The 15,032-nt window shown below is 38.7% G+C and overlaps 1 protein-coding gene across 2 annotated transcripts in view; it reads left to right on the top strand.

Moving 5' to 3' along the window:
* LOC127447378 (dual specificity calcium/calmodulin-dependent 3',5'-cyclic nucleotide phosphodiesterase 1A-like) overlaps positions 1-15,032 on the top strand; it is an 85,720-nt gene that overhangs the window by 46,358 nt on the left and 24,330 nt on the right. For both annotated transcript variants that reach the window (XM_051709218.1, XM_051709219.1), the window contains one exon: positions 13,206-13,319. In XM_051709218.1, coding sequence (XP_051565178.1) covers positions 13,206-13,319 — 114 coding nt within the window. The remainder of the gene's footprint in view (positions 1-13,205; positions 13,320-15,032) is intronic.

Raw genomic sequence — 15,032 nt, 5'->3', positions numbered from 1 at the left:
AGTTACAGAAATGCGCAAACCAGCCCGTCTGGCACAAACAATTATGCTACTGCCAAAATGACTTAGATCATATTGTTTCACCATTCTGATGGTTGATGTGAACATTAACTGAAGCTCCTGACCCGTATCTGCATGGTTTTATGCATTGCACTGCTGCCACATGATTGGCTGATTAGATAATCACATGAATAAGTAGGTGTACAGGTGTTCCTAATAAAGTGGTCAGTGAGTGTACTGTATATTAGTCTTGTTTATAAAATGGATAGTTCGTACTAAATTCTGATTGGATGAGTTTAGTTTGAAGCCATTAAACGGGCACCTCTGATCACACATTCTATATTATAATTATCTATCTATCCATCCATCAATCATATTGTTGGTAATGCTGTTTCTAAAAGCAATAAGCCACTTGATGCCGTGCATTAGAGTAATTTTAATATGGCTAAGTGGGGTTTTAGACACTCTGCTTTGTGCACTACCATACTTGGCTACTTTTACTATTTCTGCAGTATACAGTTTATATACTCTGTATACAAATTTTCTAAACAACAGTGTGCACTACATTGGGTAAAGTATCCCACAATTCAATACTCTTGACTTGACTCAAATTTTCAAGGTGACGAATAAACGGGAAGTCATATTAGCTGTGATTTGACCAAATTTTTTCTATTATTTGCTTGGGCACACACAATTGAATTAAAATGTAGTTACCATTTTTATTTCCAAGATGATAAGTGGATGGCACTCTCAGAATGAGGTCATGTGACAACAATTTAGCATACCACCTTTTAAAACATTTGTTGCATAATACTGAACTTTTGTTTTTCACAGACTATTTTGGATAAAATGTTAGGCAGTGTACAGTATACTGCACTGTATTCAGTAAGTAGTAAGTGAGTATTTCATTCCAAACAGCCATGAACCATGTACTGGATACCTTGAATCTGCTAAATGAATAAATGTAATACAAAATGTAAACAAGACTGAAAGGAGAAATAAAAGTGCACTGGCATGGCTAATACATCATCTTGAAGAGCAGCGCATGTCAGAGATTTTGCACTCTTACAGTCACCCATGTTAAACACACTCTCACAGGCCTCATGTGAATGCTGATAAGCACAACAGCTGTTGTGGTGGGAGCAGGGGAGGGGGATGTGCTAAGAGCTCTGCATCCTTTTACATACAGTACATGTGATAATAAATGTCATATACAGTGGGGTCATATTGAACATCTGACATTTTTCATTTCAACCTGGAAATAAGCAAAAAGTTTTAAGATTTTGAAAAAGTTAAAACCTAGAAAAATTATAATGTTAAATGAAGGAATATTTCTAGGCCACAAATCAAAAGAAAGCAAATGTGAAGCAACTTATTTGTTCAGAAAGGGCCTGTATTCACACCGATTTTTATCTTACCACTTTCAGTTGTGCAAAGAGTTCATAGCTAGGAGTTTTTGCTTAAAACCTATTCACAAAACTATTAAGAGCAAGTTTTAGTAAGGAAATCTTAAGATAAGAGTAAGGTGTTGAACTTGTTGCTATGGATGACGTCATGTTTTATTAGCATGCTCCTTTAAATCACCCTCAGTGATTGGTAGACAGGGAACCGCTATTTGTCAGCTGAGACGGTATATATATACACCGATCAGCCACAACATTAAAACCACCTGCCTAATATCGTGTAGGTCCCCCTCGTGTCACCAAAACAGCTCTGACCCATCAAGGCATGGACTCCACAAGACCTCTGAAGGTGTCCTGTGGTATCTGGCACCAAGACATTAGCAGAAGATCCTTTATGTCCTGTAAGTTGCGAGGTGGGGCCTCCATGGATCGGACTTGTTGGTCCAGCACATCCCATAGATGCTCAATCGGATTGAGATCTGGTGAATTTGGAGGCCAAGTCAACACCATGAACTCTTTGTCATGTTCCTCAAACCATTCCTGAACAATTTTTGCAGTGTGGCAGGGTGCATTATCCTGCTGAAAGAGGCCACTGCCATCAGGGAATTCCGTTGCCATGAAGGGATGTTCATGGTCTGCAACAATCTTTAGGTAGGTGGTACATGTCAAAGTAACATCCACGTGAATGCCAGGACCCAAGTTTTCCCAGCAGAACATTGCCCAGAGCATCACACTGCCTCTGCCAGCCTGTCTTCTTCCCACAGTGCATCCTGCTGCCATGTCTTCCTCAGGTAAACGACACACACATACCCAGCTGTCCACATGATCTTAGAGAAAACGTGATTCATCAGACCAGGCCACCTTCTTCCATTGCTCTATGGTCCAGTTCTGATGCTCACGTGCACATTCTAGGTGCTTTCGGCGGTGGACAGGGGTCAGCATGGGCACTCTGACCGGCCTGCGGCTACGCAGCCCCATACACAGCAAGCTGCGATGCACTGTGTGTTCTGACACCTTTCTATCATGGCCAGCATTAAGTTTTTCAGCAGTTTGTGCTACAGTAGCTCTTCTGTGGGATCGGACCAGATGGCCTAGACTTTGCACCTGTCATGTGTATTCTGTTGATTCATGTCTTTTATTTTGAAATGTTTAGTTCCTGTTTCCCTTGTCATGTGATTCCTGTTTTCCCTCCATGTTCATGTGTCATGTTTTCATTGGTTTATTATCCAGAGTTCCACGTCACAGCAACGCCTCAGCCTGCTCCATGCCACGTCACAGCAACGCCTCAGCCTGCTCCATGCCACGTCACAGCAACGCCTCAGCCTGCTCCATGCCACGTCACAGCAACGCCTCAGCCTGCTCCATGCCACGTCACAGCAACGCCTCAGCCTGCTCCATGCCACGTCACAGCAATGCCTCAGCCTGCTCCATGCCACGTCACCGCAACGCCTCAGCCTGCTCCATGCCATGTCACAGCCACACCTGAGCAGTGGGACCTGGAGATGGTTCCCACCTTCATACCCACCCTTAGTTCTCCTGAGCAGGCAAGGGGAACTTTCGGCCCTCCAATCCCGCCTGGACCCTCTGAGCCCTGGACTTCGCCTTGGCCTGTCGGTCCCTCGACATTGCCTCAGCTCGGCGTTCCCTCGGCTCCACTATGGTCCTTCAGCCTGTCGGCTGTGCCGGGGTCTCTCGTCCCTCCGGCTCCTCCTTGGTCTGTCGGTCACCTGGCTCCGCTTTGGCTCTCCGATCCTCTGGCTACGCCTCGTCCCTCCGATCTGTCAGCTTCACCAGGGACCTCCTTCCCTACGGCTCCACCTTGGTCCTTAGTCCCACAGGCTCCACCTCAGTCTTCCGATCCCTCAGCTCCGCCTTGCTCCTCCGAGCCTCCAGCACCGCCTTGGTCCTCCCAGTCTTTGGCTACTCTCCGGGCACCATGTTCCATGGCTCTGCCCCTCGAGCCTCTCACGGCTCCACCTTCCATGGCTCCGCCCCTCGAGCCTCTCATGGCTTCACCACCCACGGACTTTGCCCTGGTCCCATGCCCCTCGCCCTTTCTCGCCACGCCATGCCGCATGCCTCAAGACACCCCCCCCCCCACTCCCTACAGAACTTTGAATTTATGTCATGTTTTACGTGTTTTGTTTATGTGTTGGGGTGTTAGGAGACACCCCTTAGTGGGAGGGATATGTCATGTGTATTCTGTTGATTCATGTCTTTTATTTTGAAATGTTTAGTTCCTATTTCCCTTGTCATGTGATTCCTGTTTTTCCTCCATGTTCATGTGTCATGTTTTCATTGGTTTATTGTTTAATTATCTTGTTATCAGTTCTGTTTGTTCACTGGTTTATGTTCTCCCATGTCCATGTATTTAAGCCTCATGTTTTCCATTGTGTAGTTGTCAAGTATTGAATGTGAGTGTAGAAGTTTATGTCAGGCCACGTTTATTGTCAAGTCAAGTTTTTGTCAAGTCAAGTTTTTAGTCAAGCCATGTTCATGTTTATATTTAGTTAGGGTTTTTGAATTTCACGTTCTGTAATTAAAACTGCACTTGGGTTCTCATCATCTTCGTCTTCATCATCATTGCCAGCAGCCAGCACACGTTACAGCACCCTACACGCATCAGTGAGCCTTGGGCACCCATGATCCTGTCGCTGGTTCACCGGTTGTCCTTTCTTGGACCACTTTTGGTAGGTATTAACCACTGCATACGGGAACACCCCACAAGACCTGCCGTTTTGGAGATGCTCTGATCCAGTCATCTAGCCATCACAATTTGGCCCTTGTCAAAGTCTCTCAGATCCTTACGCTTACCCATTTTTCCAGCTTCCAACACTTGAAATTCAAGAATTCACTGTTCACTTGCTGCCTAATATATCCCACCCCTTGACAGTTGCCATTATAACTAGATAATAAATGTTGTTTGAAGCCGATTTAATGTTGTGGCTGATCAGTGTATATACATAAGCTAGATAGATAGATAGATAGATAGATTTTTATTCGGTTGATGAACATTTCCTCATGCTATGTTGATGTAATGAAACAAGCGTGGATCCCGTCAACAGATTCAATACACCGGGTAGTCCTGCGATTGCTTTGATATCCCGTGAATGCCCCCTTTTTCTCTGCAACGAGCGCGCATCCACAGGAAAAAGTACACTATTAATTATCGGAGGATGTGCAGTCTGGATAGGGCATATATAGTTTGATAGATTATTCTGTTGACAGATGACAGAAATTCCCAATTACTACACAGTTTCCTTTTGATGTGGCCAGGAAGCGCAGAATTGTCAAAACCTTTATCTCCGGTGTAATTTGGTTGTTTCAGCTTGTGGGAGAGGTACCTGCATCCTTAAATAAGTTTACAATAATGAAAACACCCTTGTAATTCTGGCGATACCTTTGTAAACGGCCAATGTCAAAATAATATTCGAATATATTGTTTTTTAATATGGATTGACGTCAGCAGCCATGCTTTGAATTGTTTGTGAGTCACTCTTAGGGAGTTAGAAGTCCTCAGAAGGACTTCTAAGCTGTCGTGGCTTTAGGAGCTACTTTTAGCATAAAAATGCTTCATGAATTACTCTTAGATCAAAATTTTACAAGTCCTGAAATTAGGAGTGACATGCCCCTAATTTTTAAGGGTTGCTCCTAAATTTCGACATTAGGAGCTATTTTAGCCTTACGATTTTTTTGTGAATTCGGGCCCAGATTTCCTTGCTTCCACTGAAGCACACAAGATGCTCTTTGGAACATTCTCAAATCATGCTGGATAACACCAATCATCAGATTTTGCACAAACTTGTGGAGTTCATGCCAGCACGAGTGCATGCTGTCATTAAAGCAAAAGGAGCACATACCAAATACTTATATTCTGAAATTCATGTCAATTGTCACTCAAATTGTCAAGCTGATACTATACTTAGTTTGTATTGAAAAAACTATATTAAATTAGAAAAATGCTAAATAGAAGCTCTTTTCACAAGTGATCACATACATTTGGACCCCACTGTACATTTAACATTGGCGGTAGGGAGTTATTTTACTGTAGCAGTCAAATGTGTAGACACACCCAATTATTCTTTATTATTACTGTTTCTACATTTTCTAAAAATATTAAAGTCATTAAAAATATGAAATAACACAAATTGAAATATAGCAATTATGTTTTGACCACGGAAGATGGGCACTTGTTGGCTGCTTTCCTAACGGTCCAACAACCCCATTTCTTTAGTTTTGCAAAGAAATTAATTAGCAGGCAATTTATTTTGTCAGCATAACTAATTTTAAGCTTTTAAACACAAACCTTAATATCTAAAGGTTTTTAAGTGTGTACAGATATTTTACTGAGAGTATTAGGGTCCCTTTTTCGTTATCTTTTTTTAATGCTATTGCCAAAAAAAAAAATAAAAAATGAAAGAATAAAAGAGGCACATGAACAGAGGTCTCAAATGAAGCCTGGAGAAAATATTAAAGAGCTTGATCGTATTAAACTGTAAATCCCCTCTTGCCACAGTGCTGTATGGGTCCTGCCCACCCTGTATCATGCTTTGGAAAGTCCTCCCCTCTGGAGCTTGGGGAGCTTGTGTGATAATTATACACACTGTGACATTTGGGGTGGGTGTGTGTTTGTGTGAGAGTAAGATGTTTGAACAGAGAGTGAGATGTGCGTGCTGTGACCCACCCTCTTGTCCATCACACTTTATTACCTACTGAAGGTGCTCGACTGTGGGCAAGCAAAGTTGGGAGTCATAACTGGGCGAGATACGGTGTGCCATCAGTATCACCCGCAGAGTTTCCAAAGCCCTTATCAATCTTCTGCCCTTTTCCAGATGGAAAGAAAGTCAGATGGAGTCCATCTCTCTCACGTGCTCTCACACACTCCAGGTAAAAATAGGCACTGATAGGTTGACACATGTCACCCTGATACTGTTTTTCCTCGTCTACTTAACAAGAAATATTCAGAATACAAATATTTAGCAATCTTTAAATGCACTTGTTTATATTTTTTTATTCAAATTTAAGTTGAAAATTTAAATAGACTTTTTACATTTATATTTGATTTAAAAATTGGACTATACTGTATGGTAGTGTAAAAACAGACCAAAAATATTGATGACTCATCTTTCACTCAGGGGCATATACACATTTTTGCACACTAAAATGCTTTCTAAAATGAGAATATCCCTCTCCCTAATACTACATGCCACTGGCTAGCAGTAGAGCGCAACAGTGCTAACCCATTTTTTTCATCCGTCTTACATTTTCATTACATTTATTAATTTAGTAGACACTTTTATCCAAAGCAACATACAAATGAGGAACATAGCAAGAAATTTGTCATACAAAAGTCAGCAATATCTGCATGATCACACTGACAAGTTCTCAGAGTAGCTGGAGTATTGTAGAACCTAGTACAGAAAAAAGAGACAGACAAGGAAAGTTTTTTTTAATTATTATTATTATCAGTAAGTGCAATTAGTGTGGATTGCTTAAGTGCTCGTGGAACATATGTGTTTTCAGCTGGTCTCGGTCTTCAGTTTTCCCATTCATTTTTTCCATAGGGATTTCATAAAGTACTTAATAAAAGAGTTCTAAGCCATGAACCAAACCAACCAGCTCAGAGGTAAATCGTGGCACTACAAACATTTCATTTGAACAAAAAAATATTTAAAAATCAGACAAAAAGACAAAGGTACAAGACTGTGTACTTGACGTCTTTAATGAGGGAATGAACTACAATCCCATGAATCATTGCAAATTACGTAATCCAATAAAACAAAAAAGGAAAAATATACAATTATTGCTTTTAAGTGGTTTGTTTCCATACTTAAAATCATTTTTAATTTTATTGCAAAATATTCTGTTATATACTATAAGTAGTTGATTGTAGAGTGTAGGGAGACGAATCAATCACGTCATTCACAACACGTCATGGAAGTGGGCGGTCGCTGCTGGGCTCTTTTGCCCGGGGTTGTTAGCTGTAATTCTCTGATTGGTGGATCTTTCCCTTCAAAATCATGGCTAATGTAGATCTTTACCAGGAATTCTGCCATTTAAACATGTTTTTTTTTTTTTTAATGAAATTTAATTAACACAGACGGATGGATTCAACAGGACCATATACCATCGATTAACCTCGGAGCTCACGATAGGTCTGTCTGTATAGGTTTATAAAGGATTTTTACTTCCGATCCCGACCGTTGCACTCAGTCTGTCTCATGAAAATGACATGACCGTGGCAACATTTTTGCATAATGAAATTATGTGACTTATTACACGTTTGGCTGTAGTTTATCAGTGAAATGTCCAGCGGGGGGCGCCAGAAGCGAGTGAAATGGTGAATATTAGATGGAGGTTTTAATGAGTAAATCATACATCCCTAACATAAAACTTCAACCTAAACCTAACCAGTAGTGATCTATAATCAAATGAGAGGTAGAAACAAAACAGACATTCCTACCCTTAACCAACGCCTAACCCTAACCGATAGTGTCCAAAAACAAAATGAGAAATGAAAAGCACATTTTCTGAAGCAACCATGTCAGCTTGGGTCATTTTTACGGCACTCTCGTCTCACATGTCAGCTTGCGTGCTTGACTGGTCTTGAATCACGCCTTCCGAGTCCAAAGCCCAACAATCTATAAGGTGAGCTACCGTGGAAGCTAATCACATTGGATAAAGTGTGTAAAAGTAGGTTAGGCTTTAATACATACAAGCGTTAAAATGTAAAGTTTTTCAAATAGTCCGTTAGAGTAAAAATGTTTTGAAATCATAACATAATAGTGTGTGAGTAATATTGCGAAAAACAAGTGTTTATAAAGCCATAATCAGCCATTGTAGTCATGATTTGTGTGAAAGTGAACAAAGTGCACAGTTGTTGTAGCACCTCTAGTTTTAATTTCACCAGTCAACTGCAGCAAAACATAGAAAGCAGCATGTAAAAGTCAGTTTGCAGAATTGTTATAGTTACATTCATTCTATGAGACTAGGTTGGTTGCACTCTATAGCAAGTAACAAATTATGTTTCACGCCTTTCATGTAAAAAAAGCCTATTTGACCACATTCGAAATAACAGACACCACACTTTCACAGCTATGACAGAGGATGTTTACGAGGGTAACTCATTCTTTCCGTTCACATACTTGAGAGACAAATTGAGATGAATGCAAGGCTATCTCTGTTTGAGGAGCAGTTTACTGCTCTCATGTGAATATTTGCCTCATTTTCAGATCAAAGGATATTCTAATTCAACCCAGACTAGAATCACAGTCTGAAACCATTCCAGATCATATCTTGGCTTGCAATTGGGAATAGCTAGAGCATGAGGTCAGGTCCGACTCTAAGACTGTGTAAATCAGTCTTTAGGTCAATACTGACAGCAACATAATGTTTTCCTCTTTATTGAACGCTTTTTACTAGTCAGTGCTGATTCTTTCTTAGTGTCTTCACTTCAGAAAACTTAGCCAATAGTTTCATCTGTAATTCCAGTTTTTGTTCTTGCTGTTGTTTGTCTTCCATACTCATTCGTTTCTTTGGCAGAGAGCCCCAGACAGTTTGAGTTTGGGCGTAAGTGTTATCTAAAAGCCACGTCAATAGCACGTTACTGCAGAGGTGTTTATTCAAGTTGCTATGTTACAGACCCCTGCATTAAACAAAAATGTACATATACTAAATATACTCTTATGTTAATGAATATACTGGCAAATATATTGATCATTGTAGTTGTTGTTTTAATACTGATTAAAACAGTACATAGTACTAAAGACCTATATATTTGCCAGGCTGATGAATTTGACAGTATTTGACCATTTTTAAACCACATCCACACTTGAAAACGCATTTGTTTTACTACAGAGCTTTTCAAAAGTGCTTTCTCAAGTGGATACATTTGAAAACAGCTTATTCGCATTGTAGTGTGGACAGGGTAAATGGATATGTTCGAAAGCAGGTTTTTTTGTCTTGTGATGCAGTCGTGTGATCCATTCAACCAAAACAATAAAGGTGGCAGCCCATGTTGTTGCGGCGTTACTGTGCCTGCTATTCACTTTGATAGCGTTGTTAAAGATAAATGTTACTTTGTACAACCTTCACATTGCATTCCTTCAAAGGTGACGTGAATTGCTGTCCTGCGGCGGAACACGAAGACAATTGTTTTTCAGACCATACATGGAAATGACACAGGGCCAAGCTTCTTACCTTTTTTTTAATCACATGCGCAGTAAAGGGATTAAAACATTTTCTGACATTTCAGTGTGAACAAACAACTTTTGGAAAACGTTTGAAAATGGCAGTTTTTGACGGAGAGCATTTCGAAAAATTAAATCGCAGTTATCAGATTTATCCGTATTAATGTGGACGTAGCCTGAGATAACTGTGCCAACTTGGTTGATTAAAGCTGATGTTTGGAATTATTATTATTATGATTTTTTTTTTCATTAAAACACTTTCTCCTATCCCAGCTTGTCCACGGTTTTCATGAGCAACTACTGGGCGGCGCCATTGTGATTCTAATTGCCTGTTTTCTGTTTCTGGTCTCAAGAAGCAATGCAAAACTAACCGAAACCGGCGATCTAGATGGAGAACAACAACCATTTAAGGGTTATTTGGAGTAAAAAGGAATTTCATGCTCAACTTGTACAGTTGTTGACTGTCATAATAATTCAAAGTAGTTAATGATATCTACATAACTAACCTCGGACAATTGCTTCATGTCATCTACATACACAGATGAGGCACTGTAAAAAACAAAAAGGTCATCTTGATTCTGTGAAATATCGGCACTAAAGAGCCACATGTTTTTAGAAAAATTCTACAAGTGTAATTTCACCGCATCGTATATTCTTAGCGGGTAAACACTGGAGACCGTGCTATCAAAAATTGCTTTTTTTGTTTGAATTTTGTTTTGTTAAAGCGTCCCGACTATCTGTTTGGTTGGTCCCAAAACTCATGCCATTTGTTGAGCCTGTTTTGTTGTGTTGGGCTGATCAGGCTACTAAAACAAAGAGCCATCTTGAAGGAGCCACAGTTTTTACACTTTTCAGGGAAAACAACCTATGAATGGCTTATAGTTGCCTCTGCGTATTAACCTGGGATTGGAGAAAGTATTTTAACATTAAAAAAATTTTCAAATGTAAAATTTAAGAAATTACACACATATACAGAGCTCTTTTTGAGGTACCAAAGACCCAATATTACATGCATCAATGCAAATTTGCTGAGAGACAGCAGGTACTGAGTGGGGTCTTGCTACAGCATTACTTTCACTCACTACCATGGAGAATATTTGACGAAAAGACCCAGACCAAAGGCAGCCACTCATTGTTGATCAGGCTGTTTGCAGCTCAGTCGCTCGGGTCTGTGCTTGGTTCCGAGCGCGGTCTGATCCTCTGCTTAGACGAGTGCATCTGACAGCTCCTCCTTAAGAAACGGCATCAGATCTGAGCTTTAACAGTTCTCAAACAAAAGGCATAGACAAGTCCTTGAGTCACTCAAAGAACATTCTGCCCTCTGAGAAATTTAATCACTATATTGAGGAGTGTGTGCATCCCTAAAGCATATTGCAGCTTTTTTGTTTGGTTCATTTTCACACACACACACACACACAAACATTAGAGCTTACAAATATCTTACATGTTTCTCCTAGACAGAAATTAGATTAAATGGAGAGCAAATGGAGACAATTTTTTTTAGACATTTCAATATTAATTCTTTCAAGACTAAATTATCTGAGCTATGCATTCCACACTCATTTTATAACACTATAATCTTACTGTATGTTCATAGTAATGTCTCATTTGTGTATATATTTATTTTTCCTGAGGAAAATGTAAATATGAACTCCATTAAGTCTTATGAGCTATAAAAAATGCTACATTTTTATCTGGCTTACAATGGTTCAATTTTATTGTTTTATATTGTTATTTATTTATTTGTTTGTTTGTTTATTTATTTTTACTTTTATTTCTTTCAGATGTGTAAATCAGTTCTCTTCTTTGAATAGCGATGAGCGGGACATTATATTTATATATATATATATTGTTTTTTTCAAAAACAAGAAATGGAAGGCAGTGATTGGATTACATGGAGGGTAATCATTACTGTCAAATGTTAATTTTGTTTTTTTGACCTACATATTTACTGGATTACCTTACAGTAATTCTGCCAACATATTTGCTTTTCTTATTTAAAAAAATTGCTTATTTTGAATGCAATGAAAGGTTCACTGAACATATTATTTTGGCTGATGAGATATGATGATTAAATAGCTGATGTAGGCCTACTGTAATCTTTGGTTGTCTTTGTTTTTGTGTGGGTGGGAATTTGCGCAGTCTGTTTCAATTTTCATGTTTCATTTAATTCTTAAAACAGATTTTGTTTTCCTGCGTCATGAAAAGAGTGTTTTGATTCTCTTGAAATGTTCTCCAAAAAATGAAAGTTTTGTCATCATTTACACACCCTATATTATTTTCCTTTATTTATTTACTATATTATTGAAACTTAAATCATGACGTTAGAATGTCTGAGCTGCTCTGTTCCATACAATGAAAATTAATGGTAAATTAACTGATTCACTAATCTTCCCATCGTTGGAGCTAACAAATCTCATGCATGCTTGTTTAATAAAAAATTTAAAAAAGTTTGCTTTTAGACATGCTGTAACTTTGAGAAACACAGCCACAAATGGCAATTTAGAATATGGCTGAAAAATTCTAACCTTTCCCTAACACAAATTTATCATGTGGCTTTAGAAGACTTGGAATATAGCAAAGGAGTTCTATGGATACCATTTGTGACCACTTATTAAATCCTTTTTGGAACATGGCTGTATAAATCACCATCAACATTGCTTGTATGGAAAAGAGCAGCTCAAACATTCTAAAGATCTCCTTTTGTGTTTCATTGAAGAAAGAAAATAATTAGAGATGACACCTTGAGGTGACTTCTACTCTGAGCGGTTCAGAAATTGTTTGTGTATGTGGCAACAATTATAACATCAAAATGAATCCATGTGTGGCTTTGTTGTTGATAACAGCAAAATATTTAATCACTACATTATTTTACTAATTCACCTCTATAATGCTCTCTCAAAGTGGTTAAGAACAATGAAAGCGCTCCAGGTAACTAGAAGTCGACCGATAGTGGATTTTGCCGATACTTATAACTAAGGTGTTGGGAAAGGCCGATGACCAATTAATTGGCCGATAGTTTTTAAAATTGATTTATAGAATGTCAAAAAAAAAAAAAAAAAAAAAAAGACAAAGTGTCCAAAATTAATAAAATCCCAGATGCAGTTTATTGTTCAACCAAAATCCCAATAATAACCAGAAAAAATGAAGATTTAGTGGATAATGCAGGACTTTTAAGTATTAACAAGCCCGAAACACATCGGGGACTCTTATTTGAAATAATGAAATGATGAAAAAACTATCGGCAACTATCGCCATAGAGTTTTTCCGATAACGATAGTTCAAAAAAGCAACTATCGGCACCAATTGATCGTAAAAACCGATATATCGATCAACCTCTACAGGTTTCAGGGACGATAATAAAATGGCATTTCAAACAGGAATATGTGTAAACCACCTTTAACTGTTGAGACCTGTGCCATTTTGGTTCTTTTTACATGACGTCATGACGGTCAAGTCAGAGCTTCAGTGTTTTCAGAAATTGAAAGTTTACGGTTTTTACGAGTTGAAATCTCATAATACGGTAATTCCAACATGAAGTGAATGCACCTCTGTGCTTTCATATTAGAAGTGGAATTTTCCCAAGTTTAAGGCTCTGACTGTTGTCTCCCTGCAGATTGAGATGTCTCGTGAAGCAACTGGATAAGGGGGAAGTGAACATCGTCGATCTAAGGAAAAACATTGAATATGCAGCTTCGGTTCTGGAGGCAGTGTACATCGATGAAACTCGGTGAGTGAACGCTCTACTTTCCACAGTCTCACATCATGATTGATTTTCTCTGCATTTACATGACTTTGTTGCTTTTATTTCTTCCCTTTTAAACGGACACAGCTGCTTTTCTTCAAGAGTCTCAAACTCATATTACAGGGGGGCCACTTGCCAGGTGGTGTTCACTAAAAAATGAAAATGTTGTCATCTTTTACTCACCCTTGAAAGTGAATAGTGACTGAGGCTAACATTCTGCCTAACATCTGCTTTTGAGTTCCACATAAAAAAGTAATAGCAGCATGAGAGTGAGTAAATGATAAAAGAATTTTCATTTTTAGGTGAACTATTAACACTTGAGGGGGCATTATACAACTATCTAGATGGTTAATGAACCGTGTTCTATAGAGGGACCATAGGAATGTGGCAACATGTTCAAATGGTATGCATTATCTCCCCCTGTAGGATTGTTTATTGTCTCCACCCTAGGGCTGGGCGATATGTCTTAAAAAATTATATCTTTCAGCCTATTGACAATATTCAATATATATTTCGATAATTATGTATTTGCTCCAAAATGGCTCAAAAGTGTTGTTTTTTTTATCAGAGGAACCATCATTTCATCCAAACAGCCACTTTAGCCAAGTAGATTAAATAGTTTAAAGACATTAACTAAAAATCTAATAATAATTTTTTTATTAAATAAACACAATGTAGAGTGAAATCCTATAATTTTCATTGATGTGCACTTTATATTTATATTTCATACACAGTGATAAATAGTAGCTTAATAAAAAGCATTATTTACCTTCAAATGCTTATACTAATACATTTTTGTGAATGAACAAGGTGTGCAAAGCTACTTCACTGGAGACAAAAATGGGCTTTTCCCAATCAGTAGGCCTGTTAACTTCACCTGAGGGCTTTTATTTTGACACCGAAAGTGCTGTCTATTTACTTCAACTTCATAAGGAGCTTTTATTGTTACTCAGAGAAGGCAATGTGTATTTGATAGTTTACAAATGTTTAGCATTTCCTGAAACGATGTAATCTCTTCTTTTTCTGTTATTCTGTACCGTGTTTGCAGATTTGTATAATATCTTGTTCCGGTTACTAATGTTTGTAATTGTGCTTATGCTTGAACCTGCATTACTTTGATTTCACGATGCACGTGAACTGATCTGAGAGTGCCGCTGTCCTGAAAATATATGATACCTATCAGGATGTGCTACCAACGCTATATTTGCATAGTTTTAGGGTTGGGGTTTGGGGTAGGTTTAGGGTTAGGGTTTAGTACAGCCTCATACCATATCACAGCCTTTTGTGGATTAATAATCACATATGACCGACTTGCCATTCTGATGTCATTTTGTTTAATTGTGCAGCCCTGAAGGATCGTGAAATTAGTCCACTGATGCGCTCTTTATGAAACTTAATGGCCAAATGAAAGCACATTAAAATCATCGCGATAATCACGATATTGGTCAATTTTTCATTGTCAGCAAAATTATGTCCATTATATCGTTAATATTCGATATATCGTCCAGCCCTACTCCACCCTGTCATTGAGATGTTCTTAGTTATCTCCAACAAGCAGGTTGTTTCTTATTCATCCAAAGGGAGATGTGCTAATCGTATTCATGTTCAGCAGCACTCTCTCCCCGTAGAATTCAGCCACACCGTTAGTCAGCAGAGTTCTGCATAGCCCTGCGTCCCATAAGCTCTCTGTCCTAATTA

The sequence above is a fragment of the Myxocyprinus asiaticus genome, chromosome 10 (assembly GCF_019703515.2).
Source record: "Myxocyprinus asiaticus isolate MX2 ecotype Aquarium Trade chromosome 10, UBuf_Myxa_2, whole genome shotgun sequence".
In the NCBI taxonomy this organism is placed as follows: Eukaryota; Metazoa; Chordata; class Actinopteri; order Cypriniformes; family Catostomidae; genus Myxocyprinus; species Myxocyprinus asiaticus.
This window is presented reverse-complemented; position numbering and strand designations above follow the sequence as displayed.